Source organism: Equus caballus, chromosome 18, assembly GCF_041296265.1.
Source record: "Equus caballus isolate H_3958 breed thoroughbred chromosome 18, TB-T2T, whole genome shotgun sequence".
NCBI lineage: Eukaryota > Metazoa > Chordata > Mammalia > Perissodactyla > Equidae > Equus > Equus caballus.
Genome location: NC_091701.1, coordinates 50,290,513 through 50,310,238, shown reverse-complemented (window position 1 = coordinate 50,310,238; position 19,726 = coordinate 50,290,513). Strand labels below are relative to the sequence as shown.

At 35.2% G+C, this 19,726-nt stretch overlaps 1 protein-coding gene across 7 annotated transcripts in view; it reads right to left on the bottom strand.

Moving 5' to 3' along the window:
* Positions 1 to 1,976: 1,976 nt before the first annotated feature.
* The window catches only part of UBR3 (ubiquitin protein ligase E3 component n-recognin 3), a 222,596-nt gene continuing 204,846 nt past the window's right edge, over positions 1,977 to 19,726 (bottom strand). For all 7 annotated transcript variants that reach the window (XM_023623102.2, XM_023623103.2, XM_023623105.2 and 4 more), the window contains 4 exons: positions 10,355 to 10,534; positions 5,397 to 5,606; positions 4,682 to 4,821; positions 1,977 to 4,374 (listed from right to left, as the gene is read on the bottom strand). In XM_023623102.2, the coding sequence (XP_023478870.1) occupies positions 4,257 to 4,374; positions 4,682 to 4,821; positions 5,397 to 5,606; positions 10,355 to 10,534 (648 nt within the window). In that variant the 3' untranslated portion in view covers positions 1,977 to 4,256. The remainder of the gene's footprint in view (positions 4,375 to 4,681; positions 4,822 to 5,396; positions 5,607 to 10,354; positions 10,535 to 19,726) is intronic.

Here is a 19,726-nt window from a genome sequence, read left to right as displayed (position 1 = left end):
CATCTCTACCCCTAGAAGCCTCCTCATACCTCCCAAGTCTAACTTAGATGTCCCTTCTACAGTACCTTACACTCCATTCCCCCACCTCACCCCCAACACACCATTTGTAGCATTAATCACGCAAAAAACTATGTGAGAGAAGGGACTATCTGGCTTCTTTTCCATTGTATTTCCAGTATTTAGCTCAGTGGGTGGTGCATAGGAGGAGCTCAACAAATACTTGCTGAATAAATGAATTCAAGTGCTTCAACACTAAGGCACTATTTCATAATGTCACAAGAAAACTTTGAAAGCTTGCATTAAATATGCTCATTAAATCTTACTGTAACTTCCAATCCCATATCCCTCAATTTACCCAGCATGGACCCCCAATTCATTTCAACCAGCACCCGTAACTCTCTTACCATCTTACACTGTATCCACTTCTCTAATCCCCAAATCATGAATTAACTTAGCATCTTAATATCTATCCTCAGGTCCTAGACTGCTGATCTCAGGGGCCCCATAAAGTCATGGAACCTTTCTAATTGACTCCATTAAAATGCTATGGCTTCTAACCCTATTGGGCTCTCAATATGACTTCTGCGATGTTTCTCCTTATTTCTGGCCTATTCTCTCCTATCATATATCTAAACTTTTACCGCTTACCTCAAGCCGCCAGATATACCATGCCTGCTCACTCTCAACAGATGCTCTTGATCCTGTCATCAAGAGGGAATCAGATATGAATCCTCTTACTTTGCTCCAGACTTTCTTTCTTTTCTTTTGTCCCTTTTCCTTCCCCCCAAGCTAAAGCCTTTATTTGTGCTCTTGACCCTATTCCTCTGGCCTGCTCTTGGGCTCCGCCACATCAATTTTGGTATCGCCACGTTACATTAATTTAACGCACACAAAGACAGCTCTACATAACCCCATTATGCCTTTTCATTGTTTTGCATAAGCTGGAGTCACATTCATTGCACTGCTAGTTGATTACTGTACACTGGGATGGTAGGTAATAGCTCTTCCATACTTGATGTGCTTCATTATCAAGGGAGCTTGAAGGGTCATAAATAGAGAGGATGGCAGAGGTTGCCATCCTTCTGCCTAATCCAGTGTATCCCTGATGAATTAAGCAGTGCTTGATATCACCCAGCCAGATCATAAAGTTAAAGGAAAGAGCTACGTGCGGGGACTGAGACAGTCATAACTTGTTCGCTTTCCCACTAACCATCAAGTGTCAGGCATAACCACCAGTGAATGTATCTTGTCTTGGTGATTTGATTCTAGCGGTTAAAATCATGTTGTTTTGTTTTGTTTTTCTGTTGTTGTCGTTCAACATGACCTCAAATGTAAGTCAACAACAGGAAATTCAGAGATAGCAATTACAACCCTGGAGATGGTACAGAGATTCTTGGGCCATATCTCCTGTCATACTGTTGTTACCTCCAAGCCTTCAGTGCTTTTAGTCAGCATCTTTTCTCAGTTACAGAAATCAATAAATATTAAAACACATAAAACAGAAAGAAAGGTTTGTGAACACAAATGGATTCCTAGCTGCTAACTGGCTGGTGAGCAAGAGGATGGAGGGGTGGGGGCAAGGACTGTCAACTCAAACAAACTGCAGACCACCAACATAAACATTATCTTAATGCACTTTAGATTTCCAAAGTTTACCTGGAAATTTTCAGAAAGCAACAAGGACCATGGCAGTGTTCCTCAGAACTGCACACCCGTTTCCTTTTCCCCCACTTCCAAAAGCACACAGACTTAGCATTTAGGCTTCGCATTAATTCTGAGACAAGGATAGAAGAAATAGGAACTAGCTCTGCACATAAAAGGTAAAAGAAAAAGCAAACTCTTCATACTCAACTCCACCTTAAAGCAACTATTAGTTACGTTACGCTTTCATCTTTTCAGCTATGCTCACTTACATATATTACTGTCAACATCTTTGAAAAAAAGGAAAAATGTGAGCATTAAACATTTTAAGGACCTTTCACAAACCAAATGACAGCAGGTTTTTATTAACATATCTTACAATGTTGATTATTCCTAGTTTTGTAATTTCTGCTTAATTATAAAGATTGATTTAGCTTCTACAGTAATGTACTGTATTTAAATGATCATTCATACAAGATATCACACCAGTACATTTTTTTGAATAATATACACACATCACTCTAACTTGGACCTGTTATTTTTAAAAGTGGGTTTATAAATGGGACTTATAAAAGTTATGGGGGGAAAATTAAAGTTCTAGTTTAGCAGCATGCATGTATGTATTCAAGTACAATTTTCAACCAAGTGCTTTTTAAAAATTTACTGGTGACTAATTCACCAATATCAAAATAAACACTATCAAATACCCAAATTTTAATTTTAAGGCTAATATTTTCACTTCACATCCATATGCACAACCATAAAACATTCCATTTTAAATATGTAGTAATCAAAGTCTGAATACATTATACCATGTATATATAGCATCAGAGTTTCAAACTGTAGAATTATTCAAGTTCATGAATCCTGTAACGGTACTTACTAGAGACGTAAATTAGCATTTTGCTCTTCAACCACACTTACAAATGGTCTGGTATTCATAATGACCAATGCAAAAAATATAACAGGCTGAACTTATGATACAGTATTTAAAAAAGTAGCCATGTGTTGGAAAGGACAGCTATTTAGTTAAACTGAATCATTCTAGTCTTTCAGAAAGTTATCCTAATATTTTGGAAATGTATAGAAAAATAGCAAGCTATTTCCATGTATTTTATTGTAGAGCTATAGGTAATTTTTTTAACTTTTGAACACATTTGAATATGTACTGTTCTGTTCTATTTTAATGCAAGGCCATCATTTAATGTCCATTTTCATATTCTGTAATGTCATGTCATTCAATAATTTTTAGAACATATATCTGACTTTATTTTTATATTTTATCATTAGATGTTTTTTAGTTTATTTTTACATGTAAAAATGTAATTTTATAATAACAAGCCATGGAAGTCCAAAGTACCAGGAATTGCTTGATAGCACTCTATATGAAATAATCACCAAATTACTGAGTCATTTGAAGAAAAATCTTGGTAGCAATATACAACATGCTTTTCTGTAATCTTCCTACTTATAGAGTGGGTTTTAGCTCAATCATTCCCATTCTTACTGATTTAAAAACCTTATGAACATAAATTACTTTTCTCAGCAGCTTCTAAAAAGAATGCAGATGCACGGCTCATTCATAAGGGTCATCACCACTGAGCCCTTTTTTCTTCTTTGAGGAAATCAAGCAGAAATAGCAGTGATTACACTGCACAAATACAATATAGATGAACCTCTTGAGCTGATAAGAAAGTTCCAAAACTATGCTTCATTTTGGGGAAGTCTGAGCATTTTCAATCCAATCATTTAAACAAAAACTTAGCTCGTAATCAAAGGGGGCATGCACAGAATCAGAATCCGCCACATGTATGCTCTTAAAACTTCTGATTTTATAGTAAAATCTATTTGTTGCTACCTCTATTAATTCATCCAACTGAAATGGCAAATTTTGATTTTTAAGGACTCCCTCCCAACCACACATATGTCCTCCAAAATGTACTGTATTATATCAACAGCAGCTATCTATTTATTTTACAACTATTTCAATTATTTACCTGGGGAGAATATTTATGAAATTCCTGAGAATGAATTAAGCTTTCAGCAAAGCCTTAAACTTTTAACAGATTCCTCATAATAAGAAAAAATTTTAAAGTTCTACCATTAGACCAACTTTTACTATACAATATTTCACATAAATCATGTTTTACATTTTTTTCTAATTACATACAGCAAAAATCTCAAATCAACACAAGAATGGCAGAGGGAAAAGATGCACTGTGTTTAGCAGATGCAAATTAAAACACACAAACATAAAGAAGCAGTAAAATTTTAAATAAATCACACCCACTCTAAGTATCAATGAATAGCCGATATGCGTTGCTGGGAGAATAATTTTTAAAGGATTTTGTGAACAAGTTGTGCTTCTTATTAATTGTGGACTTAAAAAAAATGACCACTAAAGAATGATTTAACTTGTTATGTTCTCCAGATACTTTTTAAAAAAATTATTATACCATTAATGTGATTACCAAGCACCTAATTTTGGAAAGGCTTTATAATGTACGTTTTCTCTTTTTCCCTCAGCAAAAGCGTTAATCCTCAAATTAAGTTAAAGCTTATTCTTGATAAATTCTTAATGAAATGATGATATAATGCAATGCTGAGGTGGTGAGTCACAGCCCATTGTAATGTGGACCCCATCTTTTATTGATGTGATCAAAAGTATGAGAAATCCACTGTTGTTCAAGAACTTTGTATCTTTCCTTACAAATGTAGAGAGGCTTGCCTCGCCTGGAATAAAAAGGAAAAAAAAAGCATTAAACGGAATACAATGCAATGAAGATTTCACACACACATTTTTTTTTTAATGGATTGTTTATGGCAAAAAGCTCACATAGTAATTTGGTTTATTTCATGTTCCCTTAGCATGTTGATGGGGAAGATATCTCAAAAACTAGAAATAGCTCTAAATTAATGACCGTCAGAGTTTCTTAATATAAAAAATAATAATGCTTACAAGTACAAAGCTAGGAATGGCATATTGTTCTTACTGACCAAACTTTAATGAAACAACCAGATATAACCATGCATATCTAACCTAAGATCCCGGTCTTCCTCTCCATGAGCATCCAAATAGACAGAACCCCAGAGACAGAAGCGGTGGCCTCGAATGATGATAATCACTGAAGCATTGATCAAGAGGAAAATCCCTGTTCCAGCACCACAGTTCTGAGAATGCTAAAAAAATTAAAAATATATCAATGACTTTCATAATCAAATAGACTTTATAAGGAAATCAAGGATGCCTTAGTTAAATGTCTTCTAAATAACACAGAAATATATTTTTAATGTGTAATAAGATTTCACCTAAGTTAAACTCATAATCTCATTCCCAACACTTTATTAATAATACATTAGGAGGAATTTGGGTAAGGATTATCTAAGAAAGCAATGAAGAGCCAACCTAAACCTAATTCAGAGGCTAGCATCCACAACAGCATACATGACTGTGGTTTCACAGCACAACATTTAACTGAAAGTATGTACCATCAAACGGCAGTGACAGTAGGCAGAGGAACTGGAATTGTAATTAAGAAAGGTTAACTCACTGAAAGTCTCAGGTGTTTTTTTCTTTTTCCCTTCTTTTGGATTAACAACAACAACAAAAACCACGAATAAAATTCTTACATGTATTGTGTATTTAATTCAAAGAGCAGTTAAATTTGAAGAGCTGGCTTGACCATATATACCACATTTCCATGTGATATGAAATTTGAGTTTTCATAAATCTTATATTATATACTATTGCTTACCAATACACATTCACAGTAACTTTGTTGCTTGCAGCAAAGTCCTTTCAGGCATACGAAAGTACCACAAACAAGGCAAACGGCAGGATCTTTAGGAACCTTGGTGCAGACACTACAGGTTTTTCTATGGTAGTACTGAAAAATGGTGTTATAATTCTCAGGCAACTGTAGTAGGTGTGGTAATTTCCATCTTGACTCTTGGATAAGCAAGGCCTAAAACATTATCCAAAAATATTCATTAGTCCTGTGTATTTAAGTGACTAACACAAAATACTTATTTTTTAAATGGTCTTTTTATCTGTCTCCAAGAATGTGGCTTATTTTCTTTATTAACACTCTTCTCACTTCCATTCTGCAAATGACTAAAATAGTATTTCAACAATTTCTATTCTCTATTTTAACGTAGCTTCCAATCACAATATGATGTTAGTTTTTAGATTAAGCATCCCAAAACATTTAAAGTTATTACTTTAAAAGAAAAATATTAAATATAACTAAGCATGCAAGAAAAATATACATAGATGTCCTTTTAAAATATGTTTTAAAATATGTTTAACATCAAATTTTAAATGGTTACATATTTTTAAAAACCAAGTTTTGATCTTCCTCAGATAAACAATTCATTGGCTTTTTCTTTAGGAAAGGTCATAATTATAACTCATTATTTCTATTTCAATACTTTAGAGTCTCCTTCCTAGAAGACATAAAATCTTCTTGTACCTCAAGCTAAAATCTTTTGTATCCATAAGTGTTGGGGCTACAACTCTTTTCATAAATTTTCTGTGGTAAGTAAGAAAAAAATACCAAATTAGTTCAATTTCCCTGAAGGGTATATTTTATCCATTATTTGCAGTTGTATAAAAATACTGGTAATAGCACTAATTTTTTTCTAGATGCTATTCACTAACATTTAAAATAGATAAAATGTAGTATGAATCTATTATTTTAAGAAATCATATAGATGGCAGGCAATTCCTATGGCAATCATCTCAAATTACCTACAGCCATAATCCAACTAAATCAGTGCTTAAGTAGCTAGCTTGGTGTTTATCAATAAATTGACGGATAAAGCGGCCATGGAAACAAGGATAAGGACAACATTTGGGCTACAATATGCTATTCGCCAGTACTCAGTGTCCAACCCTGGGCTCCAAAGATTGCATATTCTGTAATGGGTTGATTATATTGGAACCCTTCCATCAGTGGAAGGAAGAGCAATTTGTCCTCACTGAACTTCACACTTATCTAGATTAAGTTGTAAATTATCTAGTAGCCTCTAATCAAAGAATTTTCTTAATAAAAAGAGATATAAAGCAATAGATGGATGTCTATGGAATTAAGTGATCTTAACACATACTCAAGGATCTGAAAAAAATTACTGGTTTTTTAAATGATGAACTACTTTGCTGATGAACTTTCAGATGGCACTAGCTGGAAGAAAACACCTATAGAATGAAGTATATGCTACTAAAGAATGAGGTATATGGTCTAAACAAGCAACAAGTATATATGGGTAATCGTTCTCTCAGCTGCAATGCACGGGTTTGGGAACCAGGGGGTGGAAAGTGGTTGTGGCCTCTCTCATGATTACACCGAGAATTCAGTGTTTAATTTCCGTTTCCTTGCTATTCTGGATTCTTCTGTGATTTTAGTACCATCCTAGGGAAGTGTGCACTATCCTCCATCAGGGAATATAATAAGAATTCTGCTGATTTAGAAACTAAATGTCATCTGACCATTCTAGGTTCCCTACACCACTAGGAAAAGGGAATGGCTTACAGTGTTATTTGGAGGGACTGATCCTGACTATCAAGAGGAATAGAATTATTGCTACACAATTGGTAGCAGTCTGTTTGGAACTTGGAGATTCCTCCATTCTCATACCCCCACCACGTCCCAAGCTCGAAAGGTAAAAATTTAACACAAAACTATTATAGCTTTACATAAGCAAGATGGCACTAACCACCAAAAACTCAGACCTCTCAGAATAAAATTTGGGTCACATCCTTGGTCAAACAATTCCAAACAGTCAAGGTGCTATTCAAAAAAGGTAAAAGAAGAAGTCTTATATTTGATTGTATATTAGCTTCAGCTTTATGACTAATTGCAAGTTTTCTTGCTTGCCGTGGCATATATTTTTACAACATTGTTCATTCTCTTTCCTTTCCTTTCATTGAATTCCGGGTGAGTAGGTGCTAATTCCAGGCCACTGGGGTGTGAGGACAAGTCACAAAAGGAATGGACATCTCCCAGAGCTTCTAGATTCAGGGAGGCTCGATGATATAACTATTGGATATGACTTCAGGTTGTGTATTTGGGAAAGAGGTGGCTGCACCTGCGGTTTTAAGTGGGATGGTCACATCATTCTGAACAGAACAAGAAGTAAAACTCTAGGAAAGAGAAGAAGGATGCCTATATGTCAGGAAGGTAAGATGTGAAGGCAGTGGGCCACCACTGTTTGCTTTTTTCAATTGGTCTAGCATCCTTATCTACCTTCTTATACTAACAGCATTACAAGTTCTTTTGGAAAATAACTTCTTTTCCTGCTTCATATAGTCTGATGGGGTTGCCCCATCACAAGGTTCTGCCCATCACAGGGGTGTATATCCGATGCAAATTAGGCTAAGCAAATTCCCTCTCTCAGGAATCTGAATCTTGAGCACACAGATGGAAGGAAGGAAAGTGCTTGAGGCCTAAGTCATCCAGTGGTAGCAGTTCAGAGAAAACAGACCAGAGAGTTGCAACCAAGCTCTTTGTTTGCAACCAAAGAATTAGCTGATACAAAAAATTAGGAGCAGTAAGTCAAGACATCTTTAAAAGGTACTACTGCTGGACTATTCAGCTCCAGTCACTGTTTATTTTGCTTAGTCTCTCTATTCAAATTTAAAATTCTTGGTAAAGAAAATCTGATTGATCTTGGGTCTGAGTCAGGGTTAGATATAGAACAGAGTGGAGAGCACAGACAGGGGATGTAGGTCAGATGGGGGGTGCATTCAAATAACTGGTAAAAATTCTGCATAAGTAGAAATAAATGTCTACTATCCTGACACAAAAACAAATAACTATGACTCAATTTTACAAAAAGATGAAATATTTTTAAATGATAAATTCTTATTTTCCATTAATGTCCACACCAATAACCATTCATCTAAAACACAGGCTTGCTCTCATACTATCAAATGAGTTGATTTTTATCTATTGCTTAACCCATGGCTCATATGAAAACAAAACACATTAACTGTGTTCATCGCTTTTTCTCCTGTCCTGGTTCTACAATAATACACATCTCTTACTTCAAGTCATTCCTCATAGGTTTTCAGAGATCAAAACAGAACTTCAGATTCTAGCTATATTCTGTGAATAAAGACATTATTAGACAGGAAAAAGATTTTTATACATGATATATAAGGTTCAAATCTTGAATTTCCTTTTCCTTTAAAAAAAAGGGTATAAAATGAGATACCTCTTTAAGGATTTCAACAAAAAATGGAAATGAACAAAAGCAGAGACATTTCTCATCTATGCTTACCTTGCCTTTATTATTCACTTCAATGTTTTAAAAATAAGGTCTAGTCTGACATCTCCATCTGAAATACTAATTTTTTACTATCCTTTTGATGCTAATAATAAAATTCTCATTTTCCCCGAAACTTGGCTCCCCTTTCATCTACTTCTGCCAATGACGACATCCTACCATTTAATTATTCCACAAATATTTATTAAGTGACTAGACTATATCAGGCACTTCCTAGGAACTAGGGATTTCAGGATAAATCAGAAACAATTTTTGCTTTGTGGAGCCCCCATTCAGACATATTAAATAAACAAAAGTGATAAATACGGCAACTGTTAGACAATAGCAAAAGTACTGTCATTCAGCACAACAGAGGGAGGGTTATAGGAAGACAGACTATCACACAAAGCTTCATAGAGGAGTTAACGTTTATCTTAGCAAAGCCTTGACAGGTGATTAATTCAACAGGAGAAAGGTAGGAGGGTTGCTTTAGATAAAAGTAACAGCAATAGGCATAGCACAGATGTTTGAAAATATATGGCACATTTAAGAAACATTCTTTTGCGGTTTGAGCAAGCTGGTGGCAGGGGAGTGGTATAGAAAGTGGTTAGAAAGGCAAGCAAGATGGTGAAAATCCTTGAATGCCATGCAAGGAGTCCCTATCTTCCTCTGTAGGCAATGGGACATCATCGATGGGGTTTAAGGAGAAGCAGGTTCCTATCAGAACGATGTACTCTAGTTACTACTCTTCTAATGATTTGAGTTCAAGATCTTAAAAGTCATGTACATCTGGGTCACCAAGTTCTATATATTTTTCCCAAATATCTCTTGCATTGGTTACATTCTGTCGAATTTCTACTATCAGAACCTACTAAAACACTACTTGCATCATATTATTCCACTTCTCAGAAACTGTAGTTCTAGCTATAGAAGAAAGTCTGAGCACCAAACCACGGCATTCACAGCTACCCACCACTGCCCACACTCAACCTTTCCAATTCCCTCATCTCCAACACAAAGCATTTACCAGCTGAGTTGGCAGCGTAGGCCCAGCAAATTTTAAAGTTAAGAGACATGACCTTTTAGATCTCCTAGTCCAAATCTTTGATTTTTATGTGACACTTCTCTTTCCAATAAGCTTGCAGTTTCTTGTCTATCTCAAAACTCCTTTGTATCTTTCAAATTTAGTATTACAATTATTTAAGGTATTCAATAAAAACCTGATGACCTAAAACAGACTAAAAGTAACATACTGATACCTTCGCTTTGTTAACTGAAATAGTTCTGCTTTTATACTCACAAATGAATATGTTAAACCATTTTTTCAATATAATTACTTTAATAAATGCTGCCAAGAACAGATGGCCTGAAATTTTAAATTCTTCATTATTCTGTCATCTATTAGCATATCACCACCAGGGCAGGTAAGTACTACTCTTCTGCATACCTTTCCTTGTTCTGCATGTCTTTCAGTAAATCCATTTATCTCGAAACACCACTGAGATATAATATCAAATGCTGGAACTGGCCAATCCAGACAGGAGGCACTGATGAATGGATGTTCTGTTTGGTAAAATGTTGGCAGAAGTCCCAGGCAGCTGGAAAGAACTGAAAATTCTTCTTCTTCCTTTTAGACATGAAATAGAAAATTCTCAAGATATTTCATCAAGAACATTTCCCATTTTATAGATATTTTAAGTGTAATTCTCATCAATTACTCCCGGACAGTAAGAAAACTTCCTTAACTAAGTTAACTAAAGAAAAGTGAAAGGAGTAAGAGGACCAAATGAGAGTGAAAAAGGTTCTTAGCTGTTATATCCAAGTATCCCCATAATATTTCTCCTTGAAATTTAACTCCTAAGTGCCACAGCATCTGCCTCTTTTATACACTTTTTTTTTTAAAGATTTGCTCTGAGCTAACCTCTGTTGCCAATCTTCCTGTCTTTAATTTTTCTCCCCAAAGCACCAGTACACAGTTGTATATTTTCAGTTGTAGTCCTTTCAGTTTTATGTGAGCCACCGCCACAGCATGGCTACTGACAGACGAGTGGTGGGTGGTTCTACACCCAGTAACCAAATTGGAGTCGCTGAAGCAGGGGGTGCCAAACTTTAACCTTCAGGCCCTCAGGGCTGGCTCTATACATTTACTTTTTAAATAGTGTTGTTATATATCTGATGAATACAATCTACTGAACCTAGATACTCTATGAAAGCAGATGTTAATTTGGGGCAGAGGGAAAACTTTGGTTAAAAAGACGCAGGCTGCCAGTGTGGACGAAGAACAATAGTAAAAACATGGACTTCACAAGAGACAGTGCTAAATAACTTGCCCAGACCATGAAAGAGTTTGAAACAAAGTCAGTTTTAAAAAGAGGGTAGAGTTTTTAAAAACTTGAGCCATCTAAGTGCCAGGCAACCTGAAGCTCTATTCAATCATAACAGAACCAGGGAAATCAGTGATCCAAGGACTCATCCTGAAAGTTGATTTTTAAAGGAGCTGTTAGTCTTATAAACACCAAAAAATACTCCCCAATCCCACTTGATTTAACTGAAAAAATCATTTAGGAGACTAGTATGTCTACTTTCCCTGTCCACTGAGTCAACTCTATCCTTCAAATTCCAGCTGCCCAGGGAAGCCTTCCCTGACCCCACTTAATGAGACCTTAGACTATCTTGCTCCACTCAGATAAAATTAATCCTTCCATAGCTTATACCTACTTCTGTTCCTGCATTTATATTTTTCGTTAACTACTTTAAAAATAAATTAGCCTTTTGCCTATAAGACTGTGGGAGTAGTCCTTGGGAGTAGGAGCTCTGTCCTCCCAGTGCTTGGCACATAGTAGATACACAACAAACATCTGTTTCCAAAACTGAATTATGTAGATTAAGTACAAAATTCTGAGATTTGCCTCAAAGAAGAAATAAAGATGAAAAAATATAGTGATATACAGGCTGAAAAAGATGATAATTTAAAAATCTGTAGAAATGAGGGGCCACAAATCCCCCATTTATAAAGAGAGTATTTTTTTTTAAAGATTGGCACCTGAGCTAACAACTGTTACCAATCTTCTTCTTCTTCTTTTTCTTTTTCTCCCCAAATCCCCCCATTACATAGTGGTATATTCTAGCTGTGGGTCCTTCTAGTCGTGGCATGTGGGACGCTGCCTCAACATGGCCTGACAAGCAGTGCCATGCCCGCACCCAGGATCTGAACTGTCGAAACCCTGGGCCGCCAAAGTGGAGCATGCAAACTTAACCACTCAGCCACAGGGCTGGCCCCTAAAGAAGGTATTTTTAAAAGCAATTTTATTGAGGTATAAAATTCACCCACTTTACATGTGGCTTGATGAATTTTGGTACATGTATAGTCATGCAATCATTGCTACAATAAAATTTTAGAACAATTCCATTCACCCCACTAAAAAATTCCCTTGTGCCCCCATGCAATCAATTCCAGCCCCTTCTCCTGGCCCCAAGGAGCCACTGATCTGCTTTCTGCCCTTATAGTTTTGGATTTGTAAAAAATTTCATATGAATAGAATCATACAGTCTTTTGAGCCTGGCCTCTTTTCCTTAGCATGATATTTTGAAATTCATTCATATTATTGTGTATATCAGTAGTCCATTCCTTTTTATTGTTGAGTAGTATTCTGCTGTATGGATATACCACATTTGTTCATGCATTCACTTGTTGATAGACTTCTGGGTTGTTTCCAGTTTTTTTTGTTGTTTTTTTTTGAGGAAGATCAGCCCTAAGCTAACATCTGCTGCCAATCTTCCTCTTTTTGCTGAGGAAGACTGGCCCTGAGCTAACATCCATGCCCAGCTTCCTCTACTTTATACGTGGGATGCTTACCACAGCATGACTTGCCAAGCGGTGCCATGTGTGCACTCGGGATCCAAACTGGCGAACCCCAGGCTGCTGAAGCGGAACACGCACACTTAACCGCTGCGCCACCGGGCCGGCCGGCCCTCCAGTTTTTGACTACTATAAATTAGGCTGTTACGAATATTCATTTAAAAGTCTTTATATGGACATATGCTTTCATTTCTTTCGGTACATACCTAGGAGTAGAACTCTTGTACTGTACAGTAAGTTGATGTTTAACTTTTTAAAGAAACTTGTTCCAAATTTGACTATACTGTTTTCCCACCAGCAATGAATGAGAATTCCAGGTACTCCAAATCTTCACCAACACTTCTGACGTTAATTTGTACTCCTCTAATCACAATGATGTGGAACCTTTTTTCATGTACTTGTTCAATCATATATATTCTCATGCAAAGTATTTTTTCAAATCTTTTGCCCACCTTGTTAGTATTTTTGTTTTCTTATTACTAAGCTATAAGAGTTCTTGATATGTTCTTTATACAAGTCCTTTCTCAATATATTTTCTTAAATCAAGATATCATTTGTACACCATAAAATTCACCCTTTTAAAGTATACAATTTAGTTTTAGTATATTCACAAAATTGTGCAACTGTCACTACTATCTAATTCCAGAATATTTTCATCACTCTATTGTAAATGGGATTTCTTTCTTAATTTCATTTTCAGATTGTTCATTGCTAGTGCACAAAAATACCATTAATTTTTTTGTACATTTCTCATGTATCTTATAATTTTGATGAACTCATTTATTAGCTCTAATAGTTCTTTTGGAGATTCCATATGATTTTCCAAATACAAGATCATCAGATCTGCAAACAGATTACTTAACCTCTTCCTTTCCAATCTAGATGCCTTTTATTTCTTCTTCTTACCTAACTAGTCTTTCTAGAACCTCCAATACAATGCTGAAAAGAAGTGATGAGGGCAGACATCCTTGTCTTGCTCCTGATCTAAGGCGACAGGCTTTCTATCTTTCACTATTAAGTAGGACATTAGCTATGGGTTTTTCATAGGTGCCCTTTATCAGGCTGAAGAAATTCTCTTCTATTCCTTGTTTTGCTTAGTGTTTTTACCATGAAAGGGTGCTGGATTTTTTCAAACACTTTTTCTTTGACTACTGAAATGGTCACATGCTTTGGAAAAATCTGTTCTACTAATATGGTGAATTAAATTAACTGGTTTCTCACTGTTGAACAAATTGTTCATTCCTAGGATAAACCCATTTGGTCATGGTATATTATCCTTTCTATCGTTAATATTTTGTTAAGGTTTTTGCTTCTAGTTCATGAGATATGGGTTTGTATTTTTCTCTTCTTGTGATGCATAGTTTGGGTATTGGGGTAAAACTACTGGAGTAAATGTGTGTGTGATGTGTGACTTTTCAGGCTTAACTATAGGCAATGGCAAAGGTTTTACTTTGCAGGCCTCAGGGATGAAAATTGCCTTCCTACACCAGACTGGGTACACAACCAATGCATTGCAGTCTCTGAAGGTATTTGCAGTCAAGGTCTCAGGTCCCCCTGGCCAGTCATGCTCTTTTACATATTTACATTCCTAGCCTTGATGCCTTTATTCCTATGCCTCTTTATCTAAGGCCTTGGGCAGGGGTCTCTTCAGTGCCTCTGCCAAGGCCACATTATGGAAGAAAGAAGGGGAAAACCTGAAGACATTTTTCCCCATTCTGACTCACTAGTCAGTACTTTTCCACTCCTATCTCTCCTCCCTCACCCATTCTCTACCTCAGAGTCCATAAAACTGCCAGAGTTTTTTGTTCGGGGCTCCCTCAATAGACCGCCACATCTATACTGATTCACTTGATCCTTGACAAGTATGCCATTTCATTCCATGAGTATAAATGGAACAGGGGGAACTGGTGTTTTCTCTGGTCTTAGCCTCTAGCTTATACTATCATCAGTAAGTGATTAAACGTTTAACTCCTTCATTTTTGTTTTGTTGCTTTAATCAGTTACTCCAACATCTTTCAGCTCAGTTCTCTCTTCCAGCTCAGCTGAGCTCCTGACATTTAGCTTTTTCCAGTTTATTGATCTTTGCGAAGAACCAGATTTTGGACTCACTGGTTTCTCTACTGTTTCTCCATTAATACTTCATTGATTTCTGCTCTGGTTTTTGTAATTTCCTTTCTTTTACTTGCTTTGAGTCCAAATTATTCTATTTTTAGCTTCAAAAAGCAGAAATTTAAACAAATGATTTTAGACCTGCTTCTATTTAAATATAAGCATTTGAAGATATTCTCCAAGAACTACTTTAGCTGCATCCTGCAATTTTGCTACTTAGCATTTTCAGTTTCACTCAGTTTAAATATTTTCTAATTTCTTTGTGATTTCTGCTTTGACACACAAGTTACTTAGAAGTGTGTTGTTTAATTCCCACACATCTAGGGGTTTCTATATTTCTTTCTGTTACTGATTTCTAATTTAATTCCATGTTGTCGGAAAATATGTATGATTTCAATTCTTTTGAATTTATTGATACTTGTTTTATGGCTTGGCATATGGTATATTCTAGTGAATGTTCCATGCATACTTGTAAAAAGTATGCATTCTGCTATTGTTTGATGAAGTATTCTGTAAATGTCAATTATATCAAGTTGATTGATGGTACTGTTCAGGTCCCATTTATCCTAGCTGATTTTCTGTCTACTTGCCATTAACTACTAAGAAACAACACTGAAGTCTCTAGCTATAATTGTGGATTTCTCTATTTCTTCTTTCAATTCTGTCAATTTCTGCTCTACGTAATTTGGGGTTTTGTTGTTTTGCACATATATATTTACAACTGTTATATTTTCCTGCTTTATTAAGAGAGGGCATTTATCTTCTCATGTAAGGCACAAACACAACGAAAAGATAGGAACTACTATGGCAGAAAAACAGTAATATTTATTCATTTTCATGATAAGAAATCCAATAATGGATAAATATTAACAAAGATCTACATAAATGTATTTTTTCCCTGGATTCATAGGCTATTTCAAGATTATTTGGCCTCTCTTATGAAGCAGATGTGAGTCCAAATGTGGGTCACTAAAATGAAGAATCTGAGGAAAACATTCATATGAAAGAATTGAAAAATGAAAGAAATGTTTCTCATTCCTACCTACCATTTGACTTCAACAAAATAGACAAGGTAATTCTAAACAAAGAAAAATTCACGAGTTTTTTTTAAGGGATAGTAAATTGTTTTTCTAATTGTTTTCATGTTCTAATTATTTTCAAAAGAATCATTATGTAACAAGTAGGTCATAGTAAAGAAAACAAAATGGCTCTTAAATATGGAAAATGCTTAACTTTAGGATAAATGCAAGCTAAAACTACACTGAGGTAAATTTTACCTAGACAAAAGACCTAGAGGCAAGGATCAAATAGTTTGATGACACACTAAGCAGACATAGTATAAGGAAACTCTGACACATTACTGGTGTTCACGTACTTGGTATAACTTCAGTGAAGAGCAGTTTGGTAACAACCATCAAAACTACAAATGTATGTAAGTGCTGACACAGTCAATCCCCTCTAAAAATTCACCCTAGAAATACAATTGAAAGCTTGCAAATAACTTGCATAGACTATTATTTATTGTGGTATCATTTACAAACAGGAAAGGACTAGAAATAACCCAAATGTTTATTAACAGAGGACTGATTAAATATGTCCTGGTAGATCACATAACAAAATATTCTGAACCTATAAAACAAAATGAGAAAGATCTTCATGTGTTGAACACAAATGTGTTGAACATAAAATGACAAGGAAACTCTAAAGTGAAAAAATGCAAGCTGTACAACAATGTGTAAAAAGGGGCTAAAGTAAAAAAAAAAAATACACTCCGATATACATATATTTTCTGTATATGCATAAAATATGTCTGGAATAATACAGAGGAAACTGACAGCACTTGATAGCAACTGAGTGGCTAGGGAAAGGGGTTAAACAGATTTTTTTTCATAGAATATCTTTCCGCACATTTGAATTTTGAAAAATGTAAATATACTACCTATTTAAAAAGTACATACATTTTTTCTCTTCTGTAAACTTAATTATTGCAGTAATATATTTACACTATTTAAAAACTAGAAAGTATGAAAAGATATCATTTTTTAAAAAAGTCTCTCCATCATCCTTGTTCTCATTCTAGCCAAATCAACGACTCAGTATCCCAACTCCTAGGTAAGAACTCACTGTAATTTTTAACGTATTTTTCCAGAGTATGTGTGTGTGTAATATATATATACACACACACAAGCAAATATGAATACTATTATTTCTCTCTCATCTGCATTTAATATAAGCACACCTTGCCTTTGGTTACTGAACATATTTTTTAAGATTTTTCCATATTAGCACATAGAAAACTTTCTAGTCTTTTCTTTTCTGCACAGTATTCCACTGTATGAATAAACCACAATTTATTTAACCAGTTTCCCATTGATGGATACTTGAGATATTTTCAATTTTTTGCTATATGTCTATTCAGCTATCAATAAATCAATCACCATATTAATTATACTACAAGAAATGTCTATAGGTGGAGTATTTATAGTAATATTGAGATCAGAGAGTACAATATGCAATATTATAATGGTTTTTACAGACTTAATACTAAAAGAAAATTACCTGTAATCCTCAAAAAACATTTTGTGTAGCAAGCGGCAGCATAGCTCAGACGTTAATAGCGCAAGTTTGGCTTCTAGACTAAATGTGTTCAAATCCTGGCTGCTTTACTTACTAACTGTGAGTCTTGAGCATGTTAGTCACCTCTCTGTGCCTGTTTCCTTGTCTGTAAAGTAAATATTATAAAGGCTACCTCATAGTTGTTGTGAAGCTTAAATGAATTTAAATGCAATGCACTTAGCATGTAGTCAGTGTACAATAAATGCTGGCTATCATTATTATTATTTGTAGGGAAATTATTTTTGACAGATAGATGAAAGAAAAAAAGAATTAAAGGAGATATATTAGAGCAGTGGTTTTCAACTTTGGAGGGCAGGTGGATAATCATCGTCCCCTATAAGAATCTGATAACTATTTTCTTCCAAGAAAAATACACATACACAAACATTCTACAAACAATGCTATGGAATTCAAAAATTACCTGAAGTCCCCCTGTTTAGAATTCCAGAGGTAAAGGATAAATAAGAGCAGATGTATTTAAGCAGGAGAAAAGATAAGAGAATCATATAGGTTACTATAAACATCTCTAAAATGGTAGTGGAAACGGTGTTAGACTAAGACGTTTAACTAAATCAGGAAGGCTAATAGATTACTGTGGAGAGCAGGTTTCCTGTGGCAGAGCATGTACTCGGTTACTCTTCTTGATTTGCCACACTTAACAAAATGTATGACTAAGAAATGTATTGTTAGGGGCTGGCCCCATGGCGTAGTGGTTAAGTTTGGTAGGCTCTGCTTTGGCAGCCTGAGTTCACAGGTTTGGTACCAGGTGCAGTGTCTCCTCTCATCAAGCCATGCTGTGGTGGCAACCCACATACAAACAGAGGAAGATTGGCACAGATGTGAGCTCAGGGCTAATCTTCCTCAGGCAAAAAAAGAGGAAGACTGGCAATGGATGTTAGCTCAGGGTGAATCTTCCTCAGGAAAAAAAAAGTACTGTTAAACTCAAGAGCCTCCTGGATTAGAAATAATCACTGAATTTATTAGCAAGGTGGCTAACTGTAGAGGATTAATGTTCAAAAATTCCAATTAGGGGCCAATCCTGACGGTCTAATGGTTAAAGTTTGGTAGTCTCACTCTTTCGGCAGCCCAGGTTCGTTTCCCAGTTGTGGAACCACAACACGCGTCTGTCAGTTGCCATGCTGTGGTGGTGGCTCACATAGAAGAAGTAGAAGGACTTACAACTAGGATATACAACCAGGTACTGGGGCTTTGGGGAGAAGGAAAAAAAAATTTCAATTGGATTTCCACATTTCAGCAATATATTAGAAAACATAAAATTTTAAACAATTCCATTTACAGTAAAAACAACAAACAAAAAGACATGCACAGAAAACTTTAGAAGCATTCTCTTTGGGGTAGGGCACAAAAAAAGGATGCTGACTATTACTTCCATTGCTCAAAATAGTACTGGACATGTATTAAGATAACAAAAGTAATAAAGGTTTGAAGGGAAGGGACAACATTGTCATTATTTTCAGATGATATGATCAGAATTACACAGAAAACCTAAAAGAACCAGCAGGAAAACTCTTAGAAAAAGAGTTCAGCAAGTGGCCAGTCACAAGAACATATAAAAATTAACAGCATTATTCTGTATCAGCAAGAAGTAATCAAAGAATGTTACAGAAAATAAGATATCATTTAAATAGAAACTAAAACCATAAATCCTCTAGAATTAGCTTTATAAATAATGCTTCAGACTTTAAGATGACAATTTAAAATTTCTATGAAAAGTATTAAAAGAAGACCTGAATAAATGGAAATATAAACTATGTTCAATGTCTTAAAACTATAAATTTAAAGCAATTCTTATCTAACATCTTATAGGATTTTAGGAAAAAAATTAGAAATTGATTATAAAATTATATACAAGAATAAAGGTCTATATAAAGCTAACAAGAAAAGAAAATCAGAAAAAAAGAATTTAGTAAAAAGAAGTTACAAGAAAAAAAGGAAGGGACACTTGTCCTACCAGATACAACGTCTACAATAAAACCAGAGTAATTAGAACAGTCTGCTACTAGTACAGGAACAAATAGCTCAATAGTACACAATACAAAACCCAGAAACACAGAAACTTGTTACCATCAAAAGTCAGTAAGGAAAAGGTTATTTTATAAAGAGGTTATATTGTAAATAGTGTCAGGAAGACTGTCTGATCAGATGGAGAAAAAAATTAGATCTTTACTTCATACTTTACTACAAAATAAATTCCAGATTGAATGAAATCTAAAT